Source organism: Procambarus clarkii, chromosome 5, assembly GCF_040958095.1.
Source record: "Procambarus clarkii isolate CNS0578487 chromosome 5, FALCON_Pclarkii_2.0, whole genome shotgun sequence".
NCBI lineage: Eukaryota > Metazoa > Arthropoda > Malacostraca > Decapoda > Cambaridae > Procambarus > Procambarus clarkii.
In genome coordinates this window covers 3,163,001-3,188,033 of record NC_091154.1, presented here as the reverse complement: position 1 = coordinate 3,188,033, position 25,033 = coordinate 3,163,001, and the positions used below count along the sequence as shown (strand labels likewise).

The 25,033-nt window shown below is 42.9% G+C and overlaps 1 protein-coding gene across 1 annotated transcript; it reads left to right on the top strand.

Annotated features, from left to right (window-relative positions):
• Window positions 1-18: 18 nt before the first annotated feature.
• On the top strand, window positions 19-24,760 carry LOC138372728 (sodium-dependent nutrient amino acid transporter 1-like). Its single transcript, XM_069338310.1, is given in 16 exon segments — window positions 19-70; window positions 3,068-3,148; window positions 5,100-5,189; window positions 5,421-5,600; window positions 5,813-5,897; window positions 7,423-7,639; window positions 9,638-9,773; window positions 10,333-10,467; window positions 10,597-10,700; window positions 11,324-11,510; window positions 12,935-13,111; window positions 15,172-15,271; window positions 15,436-15,612; window positions 19,695-19,739; window positions 19,742-19,788; window positions 23,151-24,760. Coding segments are annotated over 15 exon segments (1,812 nt in total). The 5' UTR covers window positions 19-70; window positions 3,068-3,139; the 3' UTR covers window positions 23,274-24,760.
• Window positions 24,761-25,033: the final 273 nt, after the last annotated feature.

Genomic DNA, 25,033 nt, shown 5'->3' with positions numbered 1-25,033 from the left:
TTCTCTCCCGTCACAGAGTACCCGTGACGACGCTGTCAGAGCTCTCAAATTCAACAATGGAGATAAGAAGGTAAATATGCTTTAACAATTCTTATTCGTGGAAGAGTTTGAATTCAACATTAACCACATTTTATAAATTGGTAGAATAGATTATAGTGATGAAATTGCATGTCTTAAGTACTAAATTGGGCGAGTGTGAAGCACTTGTATGTATGAAGCACCACAAGTATGTGGTTGTTGTTGTTGTTGTTAAAGATTCGATACCTGGAACAAAATGTTCCAAGTAACACTGACTATGGGGTATGCGGGCCGCTCCAAGCGGGCCGCCTGGTGGACCAAACTCTCACAAGTCAAGCCTAGCCTCGGGCCGGGCTTGGGGAGTAGAACTCCCAGAACCCCATCAACCAGGTATCAACCTCTCCAGTGTGAAATATTAGATACGGTGTGAGTTAGTAGCACAAGGTGGCAAACTATGAAGATGGACTTAGGTACTTTTTAATTACATTTCTGAATAAAAAAAATAAATTGGACAATTTTTGTATTAGGGAATGAGTTCCATATTCTGAATCCTTTAATTTACATACAGTGTTTGCACAAGTTTAACTCTAGGAATTTCAAAAATATATTTATTACTGGTGTGATGCTCAAGGCTTTTATTACACCTGCTAAGGAAGAGTTTCAGAATCAGGATTAGGATATAGGAATGAAGTTTTGTAAGTGTAAATACCACATAAAATGTGTGTAGTGAGTGTATATTAAGTATGTTTAGGGATTTAAAAGGTGGTATCCATACAAATTACATTCAGAAAGTCTTGCTCTGTGTATTATGTTGCTTATAATGGATGTTACAACATTCTTAGTATCTATTTTGTATGTTGGGTTTTCAAAAGCTTGAAGAGCTGACTGTGAATCACAGAAAACGACTTGCATTCAGGAGTGTATTAGTACTGGCCAGTTGTAGTGCTGAGTGTATTAGTACTGGCCAGTTGTAGTGCTGAGTGTATTAGTACTGGCCAGTTGTAGTGCTGAGTGTATTAGTACTGGCCAATTGTAGTGCTGAGTGTATTAGTACTGGCCAATTGTAGTGCTGAGTGTATTAGTACTGGCCAGTTGTAGTGCTGAGTGTATTAGTACTGGCCAGTTGTAGTGCTGAGTGTATTAGTACTAGCCAATTGTAGTGCTGAGTGTATTAGTACTGGCCAGTTGTAGCGCTGAGAGCAGCTAGCTCTCTATGTGAGGGGCTGACCCAATTGTTTAGTCTTACACAAGTAGTCTGTAAACACCTAGTTGTGCTTGCGGGGGTTGAGCTCTAGCTCTTTGAGCCCGCCTCTCAACTGTCAAGCAACAGTTTTTTTCTTTCCACGCACACACACAGTTTTCAGTTGAGAGGCAGGTCCAAAGAGTCAGAGCTCAACCCCCGCAAGCACAACTAGGTGAGTACACACAACACACACACACAGGAAGCAACCCGTAGCAGCTATCTATATATAACTCCCAGGTACCAATTTACTGCTAGGCAAACAGGTGCATCAGGGTGAAAGAAACTCTGTCCATTTGTTTCCGCCGGGTATCAATCCCCGAACCCTAGCACTACGAATATCGAGCGCTGTCCACTCGGCCGTCAGACCCCCACGTATCTGTGTCATCCCTCGTGTGTGTGAACTTACAGGCTGGTGTGGCGCCACCTGTTGACATTTAGTGGCATCAGTGTAAACATGGCGCCCGCTAGGCCGCATATTGTCGTGGAATCAGGTGTTCTTGAACAACTCGTCCTATTAAAATTAGAACGGCAATGTCAAATGTCTCCCCCCCCCCCCCCATGTATCCTGATGATTTTATGGAGTTTGATTTTGAACTGCAGCAGTGTTTTGTTTTTTTGCCATTTACGGGCTTCGACTGGTAGACTGTTCCATGGGTGAAAAGCATCTGCTTTTTTTCATTCCTACCCTGTTGCTTATTGAGCCTGAAACCGATGTTCTTTATCTCTTTGTCACAACTGACCTTTTCAAGAAGTTGTCTAGATCAGTATCCTACAATTTGTTCAGTATTCTAAAAAAAATTCGATGAGATCAGCGCTGTCATGCCTAGCTTGCAGTGTTGCCAGCCCTGTGACTATCAACCATTCCTGGTATGAGAGTTGACTTAGTTCTGGAATGATTTTTGTCGCCTGGTGTGAGACTTTCTGTAATTAAATGTTACAATGTTAGTAAGTCTAATACTTATCAGTTATTTAAAATGTCAATATACTCTATTGCCACTAAATGTACTCTATTGTACTCTGTCACTGTATCTAGTGCTACCCAATCCCCCAGTATATATATATGTACTTAAGCCATACAACTTCACCATTGTAATCAATGCTATCATCTTATATCATGGTTGTTATAGTGCACATATATTTTACTGCATTATACGTTGAAATAATCCTCAAATTAGGCTACAATGTACATGTTGATAATCCTCAAAATTTACTATAATGAACCTACTAATCTTTGTCAAATTTTCTTACAGTGTACCTGTTAAAAAAAAATTAAATTTTACTAGAAATTACCTACTTAAAATATGATCTGTTAGATTAAGGACCTGCCCGAAACGCTGTGCGTACTAGTGGCTCTACAAGATTGTAAAAATATCAATGCTATGTACTCTCATAAACCCAATGTACCTTCTTGTATATATATAAATAAAAAATAAATAAATATGCGTGCTTTGGGTGAGTAACCAGCCTCACGAGTGTGTAGTCTTGAGTAAGTAACCCAGCCTCACGAGTGTGTAGTCCTGAGTGAGTAACCCAGCCTCACGAGTGTGTAGTCCTGAGTAAGTAACCCAGCCTCACGAGTGTGTAGTCCTGAGTGAGTAACCCAGCCTCACGAGTGTGTAGTCTTGAGTAAGTAACCCAGCCTCACGAGTGTGTAGTCTTGAGTAAGTAACCCAGCCTCACGAGTGTGTAGTCTTGAGTAAGTAACCCAGCCTCACGAGTGTGTAGTCCTGAGTAAGTAACCCAGCCTCACGAGTGTGTAGTCCTGAATGAATAACTAACCTCTTGCCCTTGTCTCCTATCCCCCAGGCTTCCTCGGGGCTGGACAATGGAGGCTTCGTTGGGGACTACCCCGCCAGTGATCCCAGGAAAGAAGCCGCCATGGACAATGTCAGTGTTCCGTCAACCATTAACATTCTCGTTTACTGCTGATTTCTTCCTCCTTAGTTTATATGCAGTGTTCTTTATCGTTATATTTTATCCTTCCCTCAATTCCTTTTTATCCTCGTTCTCTTTCTCCTCATTTATATTTTTGCAGTTCACAAGTCTACGTAAATTTTAATATAATAAATTTTAGTCATATTAATTCACAGTTTGATCTTCGTATTACTTATTTTTCCTCTATTTCCTCTTTTTACTTACAAGTGGCGGCATATTTTCCGTTTTCATTTGTGACATCAAGTCCAACCACTTGGATTGGACGGTAGAGCGACGGTCTCGCTTCATGCAGATCAGCGTTCCATCCCCGACCGTCCAAGTGGTTGGGCACCATTCCTTTCCCCCGTCCCATCCCAAATCGCCAAAATGGCGCTTTCCCCCCTGATAGTTTCCTTCCCCCTTCACACACTAACGAGGGAATGGGGGGGGGGGGTCCATTATATACTAATTAACTAACTATAACTCATACTGGCTGTAAATTGCTTAGTTTAGAGATTGCTGTGATCCAGTTTTTGTTCTTATATATCTATATATATACAAAAGTATGTCTGTCAGTTTATCCAAGTTTTTCCCGTAAAGTTTTAATAAAATTTTAGTGCTTAGTAATTTTCAATTTTCTGAAGGAGAGACGAGAGAGGAGGGAGGGAAGCAGAGAAAATGGGAGAGGGGAAAGAGAGAGGGGAGAAGAGCGGGAAAGAAAGATTGAGAGGGGAAAATCGTGAGAAAGGTGGTGGGAGATTAGGTGAGAGTGGGGAATAGCTAAGAGACAGAGGATGGGGGAGTGGGGGAGACAGAGAGAAAGAGTTAGACCCGGGCACCGCCGGTTACGCCATCTAGCATACTATAAAAGACTTGATATATACGTAAAGCTACGTAACTATCTTCTCAAGACCTTAACTTGCTTATTTACATGAATATTCGGGTCCCTGAGCCGAATTACCTGTGTAACCTCCTACACTGTGTGAAAGAGGTTACACACATGCGCCTGTGTAGGTTACACATGTGCCTGTGCAGGTTACACATGTGCCTGTGTAGGTTACACATGTGCCTGTGTAGGTTACACATGTGCCTGTGCAGGTTACACATGTGCCTGTGTAGGTTACACATGTGCCTGTGTAGGGTACACATGTGCCTGTGCAGGTTACATATGTGCCTGTGTAGGTTACACATGTGCCTGTGCAGGTTACACATGTGCCTGTGTAACCTCTTACACTACCGCCGGGAGTCGGTCGGCCGAGCGGACAGCACACTGGACTTGTGATCCTGTGGTCCCGGGTTCAATCCCGGGCGCCGGCGAGAAACAATGGGCAGTTTCTTTCACCCTATGCCCCTGTTAAGCAGTAAAATAGGTCACGGGCTGCTTCCTGGGGGTGGAGGCCTGGTCGAGGACCGGGCCGCGGGGACACTAAAAGCCCCGAAATCATCTCAAGATAACGTCAAGATAACCGCCCAAAGCATGGCTATATGGCGTCCGATTGCTCGTGGTGACCACTGACAACACAATAACTTAAACTAAACAAACCCCATTCAAGGGACTGCTCATTCCCTGCATGAATATTACCTGGTTGATACCTGGTTGATGGGGTTCTGGGAGTTCTTCTACTCCCCAAGCCCGGCCCGAGGCCAGGCTTGACTTGTGAGAGTTTGGTCCACCAGGCTGTTGCTTGGAGCGGCCCGCAGGCCCACATACCCACCACAGCCCGGTTGGTCCGGCACTCCTTGGAGGAATAAATCTAGTTTCCTCTTGAAAATGTCCACGGAATTGTCTTCCTGTGATACAATATATACATAATAAGATGTGTTTCTCTGTATGTATATACTTAATATATGTGAGTGCACAGGTGTGTGTGTGTGTGTGCACATAGGACAAGTAATTAAGCATATATAACGGATGTGTATACAGGGCGGCTCGGGCGTGGACAACCTGGCCTTCACAGACGGCTACCTCGCCTCCGTCGGCGCCTCAGGAGTCCCCCAGGACGCTGTCCTTCAGGTCAGTCTTCGGGCCACACGTCATCAATGTTTATTATTATTTTAATTGTGTGTTCTGACTATCATATTTTCCCCTCAAATGTCTTTGCTCCGTTTTCCTTTTTCCCCGCATATTTGCTTAATTTCCTAAGCAAATAATATATAAACGAGTCAATATATCAATATATGAACGGGTCTTCTCCCTCATACTAGACCACGTCTCCCCCTCTCATTCCTGAATGCGTATCCACAGAACCTGCCAGAGGAGGAGGAAGAGCGGGAACAGTGGGCTCACCCAATAGAGTTCCTCCTGTCGTGCATCGCCATGTCTGTGGGGCTCGGCAATGTGTGGCGCTTCCCTATGACGGCCTACGAGAACGGTGGCGGCGCCTTCCTCATCCCCTACCTCGTTATCCTCACTTTTATTGGCAGGGTCAGTTGCGTGTAGTTGGTATACAGGTGTCTGGGTGTATGAGTATTAGGGCATGCAGGTGTCTGAGTGTACAGGTGTCTAAGTGTAATTTTAATTCTCGTTTGTAATAACCTTCCTGTTTTTATATATTATATTAACCGTTGTCAACATTGTCATGTTCTTGTAAGTGTTGTTGTGAAGGTCAACACTCTTATATAACTCTGGGCCCACAGCCGCTGTACTTCATGGAGCTGGCGATGGGGCAGTTCTCATCGTACGGCAGTGTCAAGGTGTGGAAGATGGTCCCGGCGGTGAAAGGTGAGAAACATGGCCCCAGAAGGTGGAGTTTGTGGTGAGAGGTGAGAAACATGGCCCCAGAAGGTGGTGTTTGTGGTGAAAGGTGAGAAACATGGCCCCAGAAGGTGGTGCTTGTGGTGAGAGGTGAGAAACATATCTACAGAAGGTGGTACTTGTGGTGAGAGGTGAGAAACATGGCCCCAGAAGGTGGTGCTTGTGGTGAGAGGTGAGAAACATGTCCCCAGAAGGTGGTGCTTGTGGTGAAAGGTGAGAAACATGGCCCCAGAGGATGGTGCTTGTGGTGAGAGGTGAGAAACATGGCCCCAGAAGGTGGTGCTTGTGGTGAAAGGTGAGAAACATGTCCCCAGAAGGTGGTGATTGTGGTGAAAGGTGAGAAACATGGTCCCAGAAGGTGGTGCTTCTGGTGAGAGGTGAGAAACATGGCCCCAGAGAGTGGTGCTTGTGGTGAAAGGTGAGAAACATGGCCCCAGAGGTAGCAGGTGCCGGCTGCGAAAGGTGAGAAACATGGGCTTTGTTTTTGTGTCAAGTTTATCGAAATGAGTTAAATAGTCGTGTGAGGAAGGTGCTCTAATATGACTTTATCACGCCTGCATCTATACATGCAGGCGTGCATAGGCATCTATATCTTGCCCGGAACACTGTGCGTAATAGTGGCTTTAGGTATTGTATGTACTGGCTCTAGCTATAAATCAAACATTATGTTTTGCAACTAATCCTCTATGTATGTACTTTTACCTGAATAAACATTCGATTCGATTTGATTTGATATTGTAATACATTAAATAATGTATTAATAATGATCTTACTGTAAAAAAAATCTTACTATCATTAATCAGGCGTTATTATAATAATATTTTAACATACAGATCAAAAATTAAGAATTTACAAATCATATTAGAAAATACATTGTACTAATGGTTGCGGGTGGTGGGTATATACAGCCACTGACCGAGGAACACTATAGAGGACCCACATTCTGCTAGAATTCTAGTGAGCATTCTGCTAGCTACCAATTCTGCTAGAATTTACCTACTTTAAATTATCTGTTAGATTAAGGACCTGCCCGAAACGCTGCGCGTACTAGTGGCTTTACAAGATTGTAAATACTATGCTATGTATTCTCTCTAACCCAATATACCTTCTTGTATATAAATAAATAAATAAATAAATAAACATACCCAGGGGACCCATACTGCTTCTCGGGTATGGGACCTGTACGGTTAGGAGCACACACATATATAGAGGACCAGGTCCCTTGTAAAGAGGTATAGAGTGAAGGTGTGACAATATAGACACAGCCCCGCTCCTGTGCCAGGTAGGTCCACTACGGGCTCACCATAGCCCGTGCTACTTGCCCCGCTCCTGTGCCAGGTAAGTCCACTACGGGCTCACCATAGCCCCTGCTACTTGCCCCGCTCCTGTGCCGGGTAAGTCCACTACGGGCACACCATAGCCCCTGCTACTTGGAACTATTTGTTCCCAGTAGGTGAATCTATAACAGCAATATAAACAAGTGGTATGACAGGTGTGGGGTTCGGCCAGATGATCGCCACCTGGTCTGTGGTGACCTACTACTGCTCCATCATGGGCCTCACCGTGTTCTACTTCGTCATGTCCTTCAACAAGGTGCTCCCCTGGTCCGTCTGCGACTACGACCACTGGGCCGACGAGAACTGCGTCGACGCCGCCAGCAACGCCTCCTACAATAACCTCTCTCAATCCTCGTCGGAACAGTACTTCTAGTGAGTTAATATTGTTATTTGCTTAGCTAAACGAACTAGAGAGTTCAGGTCCTGAACCGATTATGTGCCTCTGTAATCCTTTACACCGCCGCCCACCGGCTGGGTATGGGGTGCATAATAAAGAAAGAAATTGAATTAATATCTGCTTTTATGATTACTGAACTTTTAGACACTTTATGAATATGTAAACTTGTAAAATAATGTTATAGTCTTTGATATATTACATATACATGGTCTTACCGACATTTCAACCTAGTTGCCAAACTTACTTTTCAAGTACAGTATACAGTACTTGAAAGTTTGGGCCTAATCATCCTGGGCCGGACAGAAATGGTTGGGCACATTTCCTTTCACCTAATGCACCTGTTTACCTAGTAGTTAGTAGATCAATGCTTTCAATCCAAGCTTTCAGTGTGCTTTAATGTAATTTAATATATCTACTAATTCTCTCTCAAATTTCTTACATTATACCTGTTAACATTTTATAAATTTTGCTAGAAATTACCTACTTAATTACACACAGAGATCACACTAACGTGATGCATCAAATGAACAAAATCCACAAAGGCCGTGACGAGGATTCGAACCTGCGTCCGGGAGCTCCCTCTTCGCCCTTAATGATGTAAGGGCGAAGAGGGAGAACGGCCTATTGACATAGCTCAGGTGCAGGGGGGAGTTGTGTAAAATCCTGGTTTGTGTCTCAGAGAGGTTACGGGATCCAGTAAGTTCAGTAGAACTTCGGTTTCAACTCTTTTAACCCTGTCGTAGCTCAGTCGATTAAGGCAGTGTCTGGGATGCTCCCGGACGCAGGTTCGAATCCTAGTCACGGCCCTTGTGGATTTGTTCATTTACCTACTTAATATCATCTGTTAAATTAAGGACCTGTCCGAAACGCTGCGCGTACAAGAATGTAAACACATGATGCTATGTACTCTCATAACCCCAATGTACCTTCTTGTATATACATAATTACTCACGAGTTAGTCAGCTTGTTTTGATTGATTGATTGTTTCCGCCGGAGGCGGCTAGTTTATTGTGCACCCCATACTCATCCTGTGAGCGGTAGCGCAAAAAGCATTACAGAGGGCACAAAGGTCTGTATCAGACCTTATCTTAGATTATTACACAGCTTGTTGTGGGGTCACATCCTGGGCGGGGTCACTAACTCCACCTTCAGGGGCCTGGGGACCTCGATATAAGCTTAAAGTGTATGAATACACTCTGACCTGTTGATGTGACGACTTATATTGAATTTTGTAACTAGCTCATCAAGATTGTAACTTGCTTAGCTAAATGAATTGTGGGGTTCAGTCCCTGAGCCCATTATGTGCCTCTGTAACCCTTTCCACTACCGCCCACAAGATGGGTATGGGGTGCATAATAAATGAACTAAACTAAAACTTCTTGCCCCCCGACAAAATGAATTATTATTATTATTATTATTATTATTATTATTATTATTATTATTATTATTATTATTATACCTTAAGTCATATTTATTCATATATTCTTTATTTATTATGATGGCAGTTAGTAAATAGAGTGCACTTATAAAGGAAAAGTGGTGGAGGACTTCTAATCAGGGATTCACGAGTTAATGTACAACAACACAGGGGTAAGGCTATGCATTGTCACACCTGCTTCAGCACACACACACACACGTACACACCTGCTTCAGCACACACATACGTACACACCTGCTTCAGCACACACACACGTACACACCTGCTTCAGCACACACACACGTACACACCTGCTTCAGTGGTTGTTTCAAAGCTTTGTGGGTGCTAGGAAGACGGGACACCACGAGCGTAGCTCTCCTCTGTAACTATACTTGGGTAATTACGTACACACCTGTTTCAGTACACACCTGACTCAGCCTCTCTATTCACTCACCTCTCTCACCACCCCTTCACTTCCTCTCACCACCCCTTCACTTCCTCTCACCATCCCCTCACTTCCTCTCACCACCCTTCACTTCCTCTCACTCTCCCACAGTAACTATGTGCTGCACGTAGCAGATAACATCGATAATGGTCTGGGTGTCCCTGATTGGCGGTTGACTCTGTGTCTGCTCTTCTCCTGGGTGGTGCTCTTCTTCACGCTGGCCAAGGGCGTCCAGTCATCAGGCAAGGTCAGTATCTGACCAAGGGCGCCCTCCAGTCATCAGGCAAGGTCAGTATCTGACCAAGGGCGCCCTCCAGTCATCAGGCAAGGTCAGTATCTGGCCAAGGGCGCCCTCCAGTCATCAGGCAAGGTCAGTATCTGGCCAAGGGCGTCCTCCAGTCATCAGGCAAGGTCAGTATCTGACCAAGAGCGCCCTCCAGTCATCAGGCAAGGTCAGTATCTGGCCAAGGGCGCCCTCCAGTCATCAGGCAAGGTCAGTATCTGGCCAAGGGCGTCCTGCAGTCATCAGGCAAGGTCAGTCACCAAGCCATCCCAATGACTTCTGTTAAACAGAAGTCATCCAGATGGCTTCTGTTTAACAATGTCCAAATGCATCCAAATACTCTTAAAACACTTAGATTTATTGACATTGTCCTCAACTGCAGCAACAGTCTATATTGTGACGTTAATGTTTCACTAACGTCTTCACTACTGTTTTGCTGTATTTGTTATACACCTCAATGCATAATGTTGTGGTGTTGAATTGTGTGTGTTGCATCATTGCTTCATTCTGATCTGTGTTGCAGGTGGCATACTTCACAGCCTTGTTTCCCTACGTGGTGTTGTTCACCTTGCTGGGTCGGGGGGCCTCGTTGCCTGGGGCCGTCAACGGTATCCTCTACTTCATCGTGCCTCAGTGGGAGAAACTTCTTGACCCCAACGTGAGTAGTACACTCGGGTTCGTTCTGACAGGTGTGATAACTGCGTCATAACTGATAACATTGTGGGGTAACCCCCTGCAGGTGTGATAAGTGCATCATAACTGATAACACTGTGGGGAAACCCTGCAGGTATGGTACGCCGCCGTCACACAGTCATTCTTCAGCCTCTCCGTCGGCTTCGGCGCCATCATCAACTTTGCTTCTTTCAATAAATTTAACCACAATGTGTACAGGTAATGGTCTGTAATTATTGTACTAAAGTGTAATATATTAGTGTTCCCACGTTGGGCAATATATAATTCTTATTAAGCCAATTGGGAACGTTTGTAGATTCTCGGAAGCCAGGAATATTTAGCCTTTAAACCTATCTTGAGATGATTACGGGGCTTAGCGTCCCCACGGCCCGGTCCTCGACCAGGCCCCCTAAGTAAGGTCCTCTTGGTCCTCGACTAGGCCGATTTAAAGTAAACTTCAAATTCAAAAACTTTATTCGGTGACTTATGCCTTTGTAGTGTACAGATGAAAGGTACTGTGACCTTCCCAGTAACAAAGGCACCTTACTCATCTGTAGGCCGGCTACTGTTGATCATTAGTAGCCAACTGAGCTACGTAGTGTTCTTTGGTCCATTAGTATTAGTATATATTATTATTTTTGTTGTTATTGCTATTATCATCATTTTTATTAACCTGAAGTTGAACTCTCGACAATTATCAGCCAAGAGCTGATAATCATGTCAAGAGCTTTCATTATTAATCTTGAAAATAGTTGTAGTTTTGTCTATATGAAGAGCGCATAGCGTAATATTTAAAGGCTCAAGTTTGAAGATACGTGAAGGAGTGTCCTGCGTGTTGACAGGGATGCGTGGATTATTAGCCTGGTCGACACCTTGACGTCCCTGTTGGCGGGCTTTACCATCTTCTCCATCCTGGGCAACCTGGCGTACCAGCTCGACACAGACGTCAAGAACGTGGTGCGGGGCGGCTCTGGCCTCGCCTTTATCTCCTACCCGGATGCCCTGGCCAAATTCACCTGGGCTCCGCAGGTAATATTATTCGATACTAGTGGCCTCGATAGGAATTGGAAGCCGGCGGTTTGTCAAATGTTTTGTCTCATTATTCCTGAGGACGTTTTCCAGCTGTATTTATTTATTTATATATATACAAGAAGGTACATTGGGTTTGTGAGAATACATTGGATAGTACAGTATTTACACTCTTGTAAAGCCACTAGTACGCACAGCGTTTCGGGCAGGTCTTTAATCTAGCAGATAATTTTAAGTAGGTAATTTCAATCAGAATTGATAAATGATAAAGATACATTACAAGAGAAAAATGAGATGAGAGAGATAAGTAAGTATATTAAAGCACATTGTTATATTAAAGCTCTGATTGATTACATTGACAGCTTGATTAGTAATTTAAACAAGGTTAATAGACACCATACAGCAGATTGACAGCACATATAAGACAGCAATGATCACAATGGTAAAGATGTTCAGATTGGGAGACTGGGTAGCAAAAGATACAGATAAACAAGATTTATAAACACCATACAACAGATTGGCAGCACATATAAGAAAACAGCAATGATCACAATGGTAAAGATGATGGATTTTGAACTGGAGTGTTGTTTTGGCATTTAGGGCCTCGGCCTCGGCTCCCCACAAGCACTGTTAGTCGAGTACTAATCCCCAGCAAGAGTCACCACACACACACCGCCAGAACAGGCGGCAAGAACAGAGACACCAGACAAGACAGAGCTCGCACAAGGACAACAAGGACCAGCGGGTACTGTAAGTTATAAAAGCTAATGTCAGAAATAATCAAACAATAATTACACCCATTGAGATGTTATTAAAACATTTGATGCCCCCTCTATAATCCGTTTGTAATCTCATACTTGTGCTGAGCTTCGGCTCTTTGGTCCCGCCTATCAACTGTCAATCAACTGGTGTACAGGTTCCTGAACTTACTGGGCTCTTTCGTACCAACATTTTAAACTGTGTACAGAGTCTGCCTCCTTTGTGCTACCCCTCACAGGCTAGTATGGAATGCCCAATAAACTAACCATTGCTGGTGGTACATGTGTACATGTATATATAACATTAACAATTGTGTACCTAGCGTCAAAAATTGTTATTTGCTTAGCTAAACGAACTAGAGGGTTCAGTTCCTGAACCGATTATGTGCCTCTGTAACCCTTTACACCACCGCCCACGGGATTAATATGGGGTGCATAATAAAGAAAGAAATTAAATTGAATTGGTGGCAACAATATAAGAGTAATTTGTTCAGTATTTGAAAGGTCTTGATGTGATCAGCCTGACTGTCCTGCCCAACTTACAACGAGAGTTGACAGTTCTGGGGGACCTTTTCTGCCATTCTGCGCTGAAACTATTTCAATGCAATTAATATTATATAAATATATTATGTATAACTCGTTGAATATCAGTTAATTATTGCACAGCTGTTTGCGGTGCTGTTCTTCCTGATGCTGTTCACGTTGGGTGTGGGGTCAGCAGCTGGTCTCACTGGCAACATCATCACCATCATCTGTGAACAGTTCCCGGCTATTCCTAAATTCTATGTCACAGTCATCATCTGCATCAGTGGTTTCCTCATCGGACTTGTTTATGTCACACCTGTAAGTCTATATTGTCTAGTTTTTAATCCTATATACCAGTTAATTATATTTTAATCAGTTGTAAACATTTTTAATTTGATTAACAAGCCTACGGTACAAACCAATATCCCTAATATAGAACTAGGGATCTAATTTTATATGATGGACTTGAATATAGGTCAAGTGCTGAGTCCTGAGGTAAAGTGGGTTAGTGAACTCAGGTCATAATCAAAATGTTCCGTATTTTTTTTTATTCCCAGTGAGACAGAACGTTTGCAAAACGTTTCCTTTCACCTGTTGCCTCTGCTCACCTTGCAGTAAATAGGTATACCTGAAAGTTAAGCAGCTGGTGTGGGAATCGCATCCTGGGAAGATCAGTAGTTGGCATAGGGAATCTCGCCAATTAATTACACTAGTCTACAGCAAAAATGCTTCTGAAATAAGTGAAGTTTTAGTGGTTCACATATCCACCAAACAAGAGGTAAGCAAATGCAAGCCACTGATTATAATACAGTATTCTGTATCTGTACAAACCTTAGGCGGGAGCAAAAGGGCGTCAGTCCACGTGCTAACATTCTCGTAAGGTGCACCGGAACGGTTATCTCCTATCTCCAGTCATCTCCTCCGCCATTTTCTCTGGTCATCGTATTGTAAGGGGTTACTACAGTATTATCACTTGCCTCGTCTATCCCAGCATGAAAGATCACATAATCCTGCATAGAGGGGCGCATGGTGCAGTCGCACCTTCATAGATCTCAAGTATCAGCTCTTGATACTGGTAATGGCTCAAAAGGGCCACCACTTACGGGCTATTGAATCTTCATCAATCATCAATTAAACTGCAACCTGGCGACCAAGCGTCCTGCGGGCCCTAAACTGCGTGCCACCATGAAGACCCCAGCCATCCACAGATCTCCACTATCAGCTATTGGTACTGGTAATGGCTCCAAAAGAACCTCCACTTACGGGCTATCCATGCTCGTGCCACATTTTTGGTGGCTAAATCTTTATCAATCTTGTACCCCCCCCCCCAATTACAGCCCCGCTCCTGTGCCAGGTAAGTCCACTACCGGCTCACTACAGCGCTACTTGGACCGTTTTGTTCAGAGTAGCTGAATCTAAAACAACAACTTGTAACAAACACAAGCCAATCACAACAACAGTGGGAAAAGCTTTAAGTAGCACAAAACAATGCTATCAGAGCTGCCCTGGGAGCACTTATGTGGACCAGGCTTAAAACTTGAAAGACTGGAAACGGGTTTGCCCTCTCCAAGAAAGAATATCTCAAAAAACAACTACGATTATCAGTAAGATTATTGTCCCTTCTCAATTTAAGAAAACATAAGAAAATTATCAAATAAATTTGAGGAAATCAGAAGAATGCAAACAGGAACTATAGCAGATCCAGAGTTTTATTACAATGTCTCTTGTCAATTACTCGTCTTTCTCAAACAAATATGTATTAGCAGCAGACAAAATAGGGATTTTTTTAATAGAACTATAAAGTAAAATAATGTAAGTTATAAAGTAGAACCGTAAATGAACATGGATTTTACATAAGTGGGCACAGTAGAGATGTACTGTGCATGCGTAAGTGATGTGAAAAAATTCCAAAGGTATTAAGAAATGGAGGACAGGTTAAGCTACGGCCTCACTTCTCAAGGAGCTGTTCAGGGATGATGAATGTACACTACTAGGTAAAAAGATGAGTGAGGAACGCATGAGGCGGGTAAGGGCGTGAGGGTTAAGGTTGGTCACCGTGCAAGTAAGCATGTAATTGACTGAAGTTATAAAAAGACATAAGAATGGCATGGGGTGGGGAGATGGGGGATGGGGAGGCTGCCTACGGGAGCTTCCTTCCCCCACCGAATGGTAGGGGGAAGGAGGCTCAAAAGTAGCACGAGGCTTTGGGGCAGGAGGCACCTGCCCCAAAAGAGCGAATGGGGCAGGTGTAAAGACAGGTGTCAGGAAAGGGAAGGAGGGGGAGCGGAAGTGACACCCGTCTCTATGTCAACACTAAATCATTTTTATTTTTGTAAATCATGATATGAATATGTGTAATACAATATTCTTATCTCCAGGGCGGCCAATGGATACTAGACTTGGTGGATTTCTTCGGTGGTGGATTTATCATCTACATCCTGGTCATCGTGGAAACCATAGCTGTCAACCACATATATGGTAACTTTACATTTTTTACAGGAAGTTAATGGACTTTCCTATATCTCAACCCTTAATACTATTCAGGTTATATTGTGATTAATTTGCAGTTACACTTTTTACATTAGATGTTATGCTGGACACAGAACATTAATTTACTTTCACATTTTTTAACACCATACTAGGTTACTCAAATTTCATGCGAGACCTGAAGTTCATGATGAATATAAATCTTGGGATCTATTGGAAGTTTTGCTGGGTATTCTTCATCCCAGTCAGCCTGTCTGCCATCCTCGTCTACAGTCTCGTGGACTTCAAGCTTCCTACATTTGATAATAAAGACTATCCAGTTATAGCCTATGGTGAGTTGTTTACCTCTATGCTTTCATGCGTTACACACATGCTTCCAAATTTCCAGGGATGTATGGATATTCAGTCCTACTGGTAGTCTTCACATGTATGAATTATAGTAGTTACTGGGTTTAGCTCCTTAAATCTGGCTCCCTGAAATATACCATATATAGGTATACATCACTGATAGTATACCATCTAATATGGGTCGCATCAGCCACAGACTTCTATCTGGCCTTTCGGGGACCACGAACCAGAACCTGCCCCCCCCTCCCTCCTTGTTGGCAAACCGAGCAAGCCTCCCGTCCTCAATACCCCATCAAAGGGGCGACCGAGGAAAGGGCCAGTGCAAACCTTGTGAGCTCGCCTTCCAAACAACGAACATGGCGTTGATCAGACGAAGAAGAACCGGCTGTCGGAATCGCATGCGATCCAGCATGTGGTTAAACGACCCCCTCCACACACACACACACACACACACACACACACACACACACACACACACACACACACACACACACACACAGGCTGACTAGCAGTGCCCACAGATGACAGGAACTAGGAAACAATGTCCTCTGGAAATAGGTGCGAGGAAAATGAAGAAGCTGAGATGAGAGCAAGGGCCACACCGAGTCCAAGGACTGAGCCAGCATGGCCTGCCAACACGCGAGGCGAGAGGCAAAAAAATGAGGCCACCTCCTCCCAAAGGATCGGAGCATACAGCTTGAGGAGGGCCCACCGATCCAGCTGCAGCAAAGACTAAAACCCCCTGCAAGAGGAACCTCGCCGAGTACCTCAACATCCTCTGTGAGCTAATTGGAATGCAGCTCAAAGACGCTCAAGAAGCACACAGCAGAACCCAAGTGTGAGTGAGCATGAAGGTTGTTTAGAACCAACATAGCCGACAACTGAGGGATTTGAGCATGCAGCTACACGTAACCTACATCACAAGAGAGAGCAAGAGCAAAAAGGCAAACACCGAGAGGCTCAAAAGAGCCCCCCCCCCCCCCAGCCTTGGAAACACCTGCAACATAGGAGACACCTCCTGCTGCTAAAGTATGTGGGAACGACAGAAACTGTACCAAGCCCCAAAGAACAGCCTGCCAGCCAGGATGGCTGGAAACAAGATTTCAAGGTTCTTGAAGACTTGGAAACAAGGTTCCAAGTCATCCGGAACCTTGTTCCGGATGACTCCGGAACAAGGTTCCGGAGTCATCCCCCCCCCCAAAAAAAAACTTCACCCAAAAAAGGAAAATAAGAACCGAAGTCAAAAAAGACTGGGTCCATCACCAAGGTATGCAAAAAGGGCCTTCCAAGCTGTCGCCAGGGAAAATCGAGAGGTAAGAAACCTCCAGAAGGGTGAAACCAAAGAACCTAAAGGCATTTGGAAAGGGGACCCAAAGGCCCAACTCCAACTCCCAGCAAACTCCGGGAGCCGCAGAAGAGGGCACCAGAGACAGAAAAGCTAAGTCCAAGGGAGAGGCCTCAGAAGAGGGGGGCAGCTGGAAAGATCCAGACGCCTTGGCAGGATCAGTAGACTTATTTACTCTATGCCCAAGTCATAAGGGGGTAAACCCTAGATCTGCCCCAGGCTTCATCCCGAGCTAAACCCTGCCCTGACTCTTGAAACCCTCAGATTTCAAGGGTCCCGAAGCAGGGAGGGTAGAAGGGCGAGCCACACCCACCAGGAAAGGAAGAGGAGGTACAGATGGAACCACGATTGAGTTTTTTTTTTGAGATATATACAAGAGTTGTTACATTCTTGTACCAAGTTAACCAACACTTCCAAATCCGAGTCTATAAACACTAAGTGGGGCAAATCCGGGGCATCCAACTGGGCACATAACCTGCACAACCAACTAGGCACACAACCACACACACAGAAAAACAAATGTAAATCAGCTGCTGCCAGATACCCTTGATCATCATCAGGAGGGTGGGTAAGGAAAGCAACGTGCGGGGAATAAGTCCCACACGACTTGAGGTTGAAGGTGTCATCGACTCAACAGGAAGCATGGTGGAGGTAAAAAGAATGAATGTCTCCTGGTGGCACAGACAACGGTCAATCCTAAAAATTACACAAAGCGAGAGCGGGCTTGGCAGAGGTATCCATAGTACCACTGAACACACGAGTTTTTTAGGGCCTGTAGGGTGTGTTCCCTGCAGGTATGTCCAGGCACTGGGAATGCTATGCCAGCAACTGGGGAAATATTAGGATTAAGGACTGGCCCAAAGTGCTATGCCTGCTAGTGGCTGTACAAGAATGTAAGAACTCTTGTATACATTGTGACATGATCTGGAATAGAGAATTATTCAGGCAGGTGTCGTGCCAAATGCACATTAATAAAAAGAGAGAAAACAAAAGAAAATAAATCTGCTCGAGTCCTCTACAGTGTAGTAATTGTTGGCAAAAACCAAGAGAATAAACAAAAGAAGAAAAATCTGCTTGAGTCCTCTACAGTGTAGCAATTGTTGGCAAAAACCAAGAGAATAAAGACTTTAAACATTTAATATAAAAAAAAAATTACTTTCATTTTACACAAAATGATAAGTAACAATTAATGAAAACAAAACCCCTTATCCACTTGGCTTAAACACAATCAAAAGAAATAAATATATGTGAATTTTACGTTAATAACAAAGGTAAAGGTGATACTTTATACAAAATGCTATGTGCGTCTACCGTCACCCATAGGCGAGGATAGATGCTGAAGCAGTGAGCACTAGAAGGATAATCTGCTGTGCTGGATGCTGGCAAGTGTATATATACGGGGTGTGACGTTATATTGGCACGAATGTTGGAGTTGTAGAAGAGAATCCGGCAAGATAACAACCATCATGATAGTTTGTCTGGCGTCTGGTGAGTTGGTTAGACGGCAGGTGTGCTATCTCTTGTGGAAGGTAGAGAGGAGGAGGAGAGGGGGGCGTGTCTAGACAATACGTTTGGCACATGTTGTTGTTGATGTTGAGTCTTGATGTTGTAGCATGCAGATATGTAGGTGGTAAGGAACAGGCAGAATCTACTACTATGCAGGAGATAACTGTGACAATATAAATAAATAAAAACAATTAAACAATTATACAGTTGAATAGGCACCCTTGGAAACCCAACACTAATAGAAAGGGCAAGAGACCAAAAGGGAATGATTCACACACAGACTAGGTAAGAACCTAATAGAGGCATGATCAGTACAAATAAAACCTAAAAGTGGAATGTAGCACATATGAAACTTAAAACCTTGGAAAGGACCAAAGAATAAACACAAGGACTGCAATTCTCAAGGCATCAGCCTGTAGAATGAGTAAACAATGGAAAAATCATATACCTAACCAAGTACAGTATATAAATCTGAAAGACTACCTCGGCACGCCAGCAAGGTTGCGCAAACCACAGTGTGCCCTACCAGCCAAAAACACCCCATAATCAAGGAAATACAGATAGTCCAAGACAACAGGTTTACCTAAAAGCATGAGTCAACATAAACAATGAGACCCCCCATAAGGAGTGAATCCCGAGCACTCCAGGAAAAATAACTCCTGACAGTGCAGAGCTTTCTGGCTGTTTTGAGGCTGTGGTCTCATTTCTAACCAATGAGTGGTCTGTTTCCTTTCACTGATTTCCTGGGTCAGTAAATATTCATGTCTGCCACACATGAATAAGTTTACCTAAAATTTTTCATACATGCCACTGCTCCCTGTGCCACTCTGAGAGGGGCCAGATTCTGGTTTGTAGTCCTCAGTAGACCAACTAGAACTCTGTGACTAATGGCACCTTGTTGTCTGGCAGTATAACAGTATAGTAGCTTCAGGAAGCCACAAGAGGCCCCCTCCAGAAAACACATTGGTTCTACAGTACTTGCAGGATGAGTACGGGGTGAACAATATACTAACTGTTGCTGATGAAAACAACCAATCACTTAACATGTGCAGTGCAATAATATTATTTGTCAAGCATCAGGCATTTCAATATTCAAAAATTCTGGCATTATGTTTAGAAGTTTATCGATTTCTGGGATACTACAGTAATTCTGAGTTCATAGTCACTATTTCCTGCAAAACTTGTACCTAAACTGAGTTCTTGTTTTGCCAACAGCATGTGGATGGATCTTGGCTGCAGTAGCCCTTGGTATGGTGCCCTATGCTTCATCCATGCACTATACATCAACGACAAATCTGCTTTCAGCGAGGTACGTACTATTGTAAGGTCACAATGGCACTGTAGCTATAAGTTCTGGGTTTGAAGTTAGTCACAGAAATTTAACCAAAATAGTTTATTAAAAAATAGTGTGAAATCAGTGAGCCAGAAATTTAACATATACATTTTAATTATAAATATGGTATATGCAAAAACTATGAAATGAAAATTCAAAATAAATACTATAGTAAAAGCCAATGTTTACTATTCTTAAATCAGTTATACTGTATTATTAATACAGTACATTTACCATGCTCGTAATGCCAAATATTAACTTTTTCAAACTAAATGCAAAAATTTTTCAGAAAAGCATCCAACTACATTTTTGACAAGAATTGGAATAGATAATTGTATTGGAATGTAGACATTTTAGTGAAATTGGCATTAATATAAAAATTGTTTGAAATTGTTAGTATGTACAGTATGTAATTGCCTAAGTGTATTTACAGGATGAGAGCTATGCTCATGGTGTCCCGTCTTCAAAGTACTTTTTGTCATATAACGCCTCGAAACTACCGGACGGTTTTGGCCTCCACCACCTTTTCGATTACCTTGTACCAACTGTCTACTACTCTGTAAAAGGAAACTTTCTAATATCTTTTTGGCACCTTTGTTTCCTTAGCTTGAATCTGTGTCCTCTTGTTCTTCAAGATGCTAGTTTCAGGAATTCCATTGTCAATTTGGTCAATTCCTGTTATTATCTTGTAAATGGTGATTATATGACTTCTTTTTCTTCAATTTTTTTATGTACTGGTATGTTTGTATGTATGTGTGTGTGTCTGTGTGTGTGTATGTATGTATGTATGAATGCATGTGTGCGCACACACACACACACTGGAGGAATGACAGGTAGGTTTCTAACATAGATTACAAATTTTCTAACTGAAAAATGAGGGCAGTAATCAGAGGCAATGTATCGGACAGGAGAATTGTCAAGAGTGGAGTACCACAGGGTTTACTTCTTGCACCAGTAATGTACATTGTCTACATAAATGATCTATAGAATTAGATGAACATGTTTACTGATGATGCCAAGATACTAGGGAAGATAAGAAACTTTTATGATTGTCATGCCCTTCAAGAAGACCTGGACAAAATAAGTATATGGAACACCACTTAGCAAATGAAATTTAATGTGAATAAATGCCATGTTATGGAATGTGGAATAGGAGAACATAGACCCCCACACAATCTATAAATTATGTGAGAATTCTTTAAAGAATTCTGTTAAAGAAGGAGATCTAGGGGTGGTTTCAGATACATGTAGAAAACTATCACCTGGGGACCACATATTCGCCTGGCGTTCCGCGAGCGCTTTGTCATGGGTTCGTATCCTGGCCGGGGAGGATTTACTGGGCGCAAATCCTTAACTGTAGCCTCTGTTTAACTCAACAGTAAAATGGGGTACTTAATTGTAAAACCGATTCTTCGCGGCGGGGATCATATTCCAGGGACCTGCCCGAAACGCTACGCGTACTAGTGGCTGTACAAGAATGTAACAACTCTTGTACATATCTCAAAAAATAAAAATAAATAAATAAAAATAAAGAACATTGTGCAAGGAACCTATGCTACATTTTCTAACTTCAGAATTCCTTTTAAATACAAGGATGGTTAAATATTAATAAAATTGTTCACAATGTTTGTTAGACCAAAGCTGGAATATGCAGCAATTTTATATGCCCATATCTCAAAAAGCACATCAACAAACGGAAAAGTTGCAAAGACATGCAACTAAATGGCTCTCAGAACCGAAGGACAAGAGCTACAAGGAGAGGTTAGAGGCATTGAATATGCCAAAACTAGAAGATAGAAGAAAGAGAGTCGATACAATCACTACATACAAAATAGTAAGAGGTCATAGATTTAAACTAACTAAACAAAGCTGCCAAAGAAATATAAGAAAATTCCCATTCGTAAACAGATTGGTAAACGGTTGGAACAAGTTAGATGAGGTGGTGGTGGAGGCCAAAACTGTAAGTACAGTAGTTTTAAAGCATTATGCAACAGAGAATACTGGGAAGACAGGACACCCATAAGTGTAGCTCTCATCCTGTAACTACACTAAAGTAATTACACACACACAAACGATCTATCAGAAGGTATACAGAATTATATGAACATGTTTGCGGATGATGCTAAGATACTGGGGAAGATAGGAGATGCAGACGATTGTAATGCCTTTTAAATTGATCTAGATAAAAAGAAAGTGCTAGAAGCATCAATTCATAATTGATCTAGATAAAAAGAAAGTGCTAGAAGCATCAGTTCAATGTGAATAAATGCCATGTTATGGAGTGTGGAATTGGAGTAAATGAACCACACACAACTTACAAATTATGTAGAAAGGAATTACAGAACTCTAATAAAGAAACCTAGGGGTGGTTTTGGATAGCAAGCTGCTGCCAGAGGAACACAAAGAACATTGTGAGAGGAGCGTATGCATCTCTTTTCAACTTCAGACTTGATTTAATTATATGGATGGTGAAATACAAAAGAAACTGTTTGTGACTTTGGTGAGACCAAAATTAGAATATGCAGCTGTTGTATGGTGCCCAAATCTCAAGAAGCACACAAGGAAACTGGAAACGGTGTAACGCCATGCTACAAATGGCTTTCGGAACTGACAAATATGAGTTACAAGTTGAGACTCGAGGTGTTAAACATGCCAAAACTAGAAGATAAAAGAAAACGAGGTGATATGATCACCACTTACAAAATACTTACAGGAATCGACTAAAATTGACAAATAGTAATTCTTAAAACCAGCAATTTAACGAACAAGAAGACACAGATTCAAGCTAAGGAAACAAAGGTGCCGAAAAAATATTAGACAGTTTTCTATTGCAGAGTGGTAGATGGTTGAAACAAATTAAGTGAGAAGGTGGTGGAGGCCAAAACCATCAGTAGTTTTAAAGCGTTACACAACAAGTACTGGGAAGACGGGACACCACGAGCATAGCTCTCATCCTGTAACTACACTTGGGTAATGACACACACACACAGTCGCTGTAACAAGCCAGACCCATGGGTCCACCTGGCATCCCTGGGACACAAGGTGGTGAAGTGGGCAAAGACACCACATAAATACCCAGATACAACACACAGAAATCACAATAGGGTGATGCATCAAATGAACTGAGCTCTTGTGTAGCTCAGTCGTTTAAGACAGCGTCTGGGATCCTCTCGGACGTAGGTTCGAACCCTCATCATGGCCCTTGTGGATTTGTTCACCCAGATACAAATCACCCCTGCACATCTAATCACCATCCACTCACTCATAATTATTTGTTTCAAACTTTGATGGATAAATGTATATAACTAATCATACTTTTCCTCTCCCCCCACTAACAGAAACTGAAGGCTGTATTCAAAGCTAAAGACACATGGGGACCTAAGAGAAGAGACAACAGAGATAAGTGGGATGCATTAATAAAGAACAAAGGAAAGGCACCAGACATTCCTCAGAAAGAATAATCGTTAGTCAGTTAAGACATCCTAAGGTGTCATAGGACATCTGTGTCAAATATTAGTGCTCATGTGTGGCACCTGTGTAAGGGAGCCAATGCTCTTGTATGACACCTGTGTAAGGGAGCCAATGCTCTTGTATGACACCTGTGTCAGGAAGCCAATGCTCTTGTATGACACCTGTGTCAGGAAGCCAGTGCTCTTGTATGACACCTGTGTCAGGAAGCCAGTGCTCTTGTGTGATACCTGTGTCAGGAAGCCAGTGCTCTTGTGTGATACCTGTGTCAGGGAGCCAGTGCTCTTGTGTGACACCTGTGTCAGGGAGCCAATGCTCTTGTATGACACCTGTGTCAGGAAGCCAGTGCTCTTGTGTGACACCTGTGTCAGGGAGCCAGTGCTCTTGTGTGATACCTGTGTCAGGAAGCCAATGCTCTTGTGTGATACCTGTGTCAGGGAGCCAGTGCTCTTGTGTGACACCTGTGTCAGGGAGCCAATGCTCTTGTGGTGATACCTGTGTCAGGGAGCCAGTGCTCTTGTGTGACACCTGTGTCAGGGAGCCAGTGCTATTGTGTGACACCTGTGTCGGGAGCCAGTGCTCCTGTGTCAGGGAGCCAGTGTTCATGTGTGACACCTGTGTCAGGGAGCCAATGCTCATGTGTGACACCTGTGTCAGGGAGCCAGTGCTCATGTGTGACACCTGTGTCAGGGAGCCAGTGCTCATGTGTGACACCTGTGTCTAAGAACCAGAGCATTTGTGAAATACAACTTCAACAAATATTTTTTCTGTCAGAAAGACTATACATTTTCAAACTGTGGAACTTGGTCACCTGATGGCATTCCTAGCAATGGGACCCCACACCCACCACCAATCTACATGTGAAGGGATACCATGCATTCTTCTAGAGGTATCTTATATACGCAATTCTGCTGGCAAAAGGGTACCATGCACTTCTTCACTCATCTAGCAGAGATCCCATGCACTCTCTTGGAGGAGGTATCCCGTGCCTGCTACTATGCTGCTGACAAAGGGATGCCACGCACTCCTCCAACTGTGGCACAGAGGTCCCACACTTGCCTCCACTCTCCATTTGGGCCAAATAATTTCATATCATGTAAATCACATTTAATTCTGGAATAATTTTCTTGTCTAGTGTTAAATAGATTCTCCACTCGAACATTTTTCATACATGCTCTAGGTAGCTTGTATGCAAAAGCATACAAGTTACCAGGTCATTTAACTAGCGGCTCAACTGTTTACATTTACATTCCTCCACATACCTAATTTTAATTATTTAAGAAACCACTGCAATATTATTCATTACCTGTAATCTGTAACAATCAGTGCCAGGTAATTTCTTGTGTATACTGTAATCTTATCTCCATGTTCTTAACAATGCTTACTTGACTTAGTGAAGTTGGTAATTTTTAATTTACCAAGCTTTCAAGAATATCTACTTTTCAATTTACCACAGTATTTAATAAATTAATTTCACATTCTGGGCCTTTCATTGACCTGCCAAAAACATAACCAAAGGAAACAGTAAATATTTATCCAAGTCAGTGTTAAGCCAAGATGGCTACACATGGTACAGCACTGTCTGTGATAAAGAATACAAAGAGCTCCCTAGATATTCTCCAGAATGTCATTAACAGAGCAGAGCATTAGTAATTATCAAATGAAGGCACCAAGTCCAGGAGAGGGTTTGGCACCATTTGTGTTGCTGAACAATCAAAAACGCTTAAATTGCTTTCAGGATGCCAATGTGACA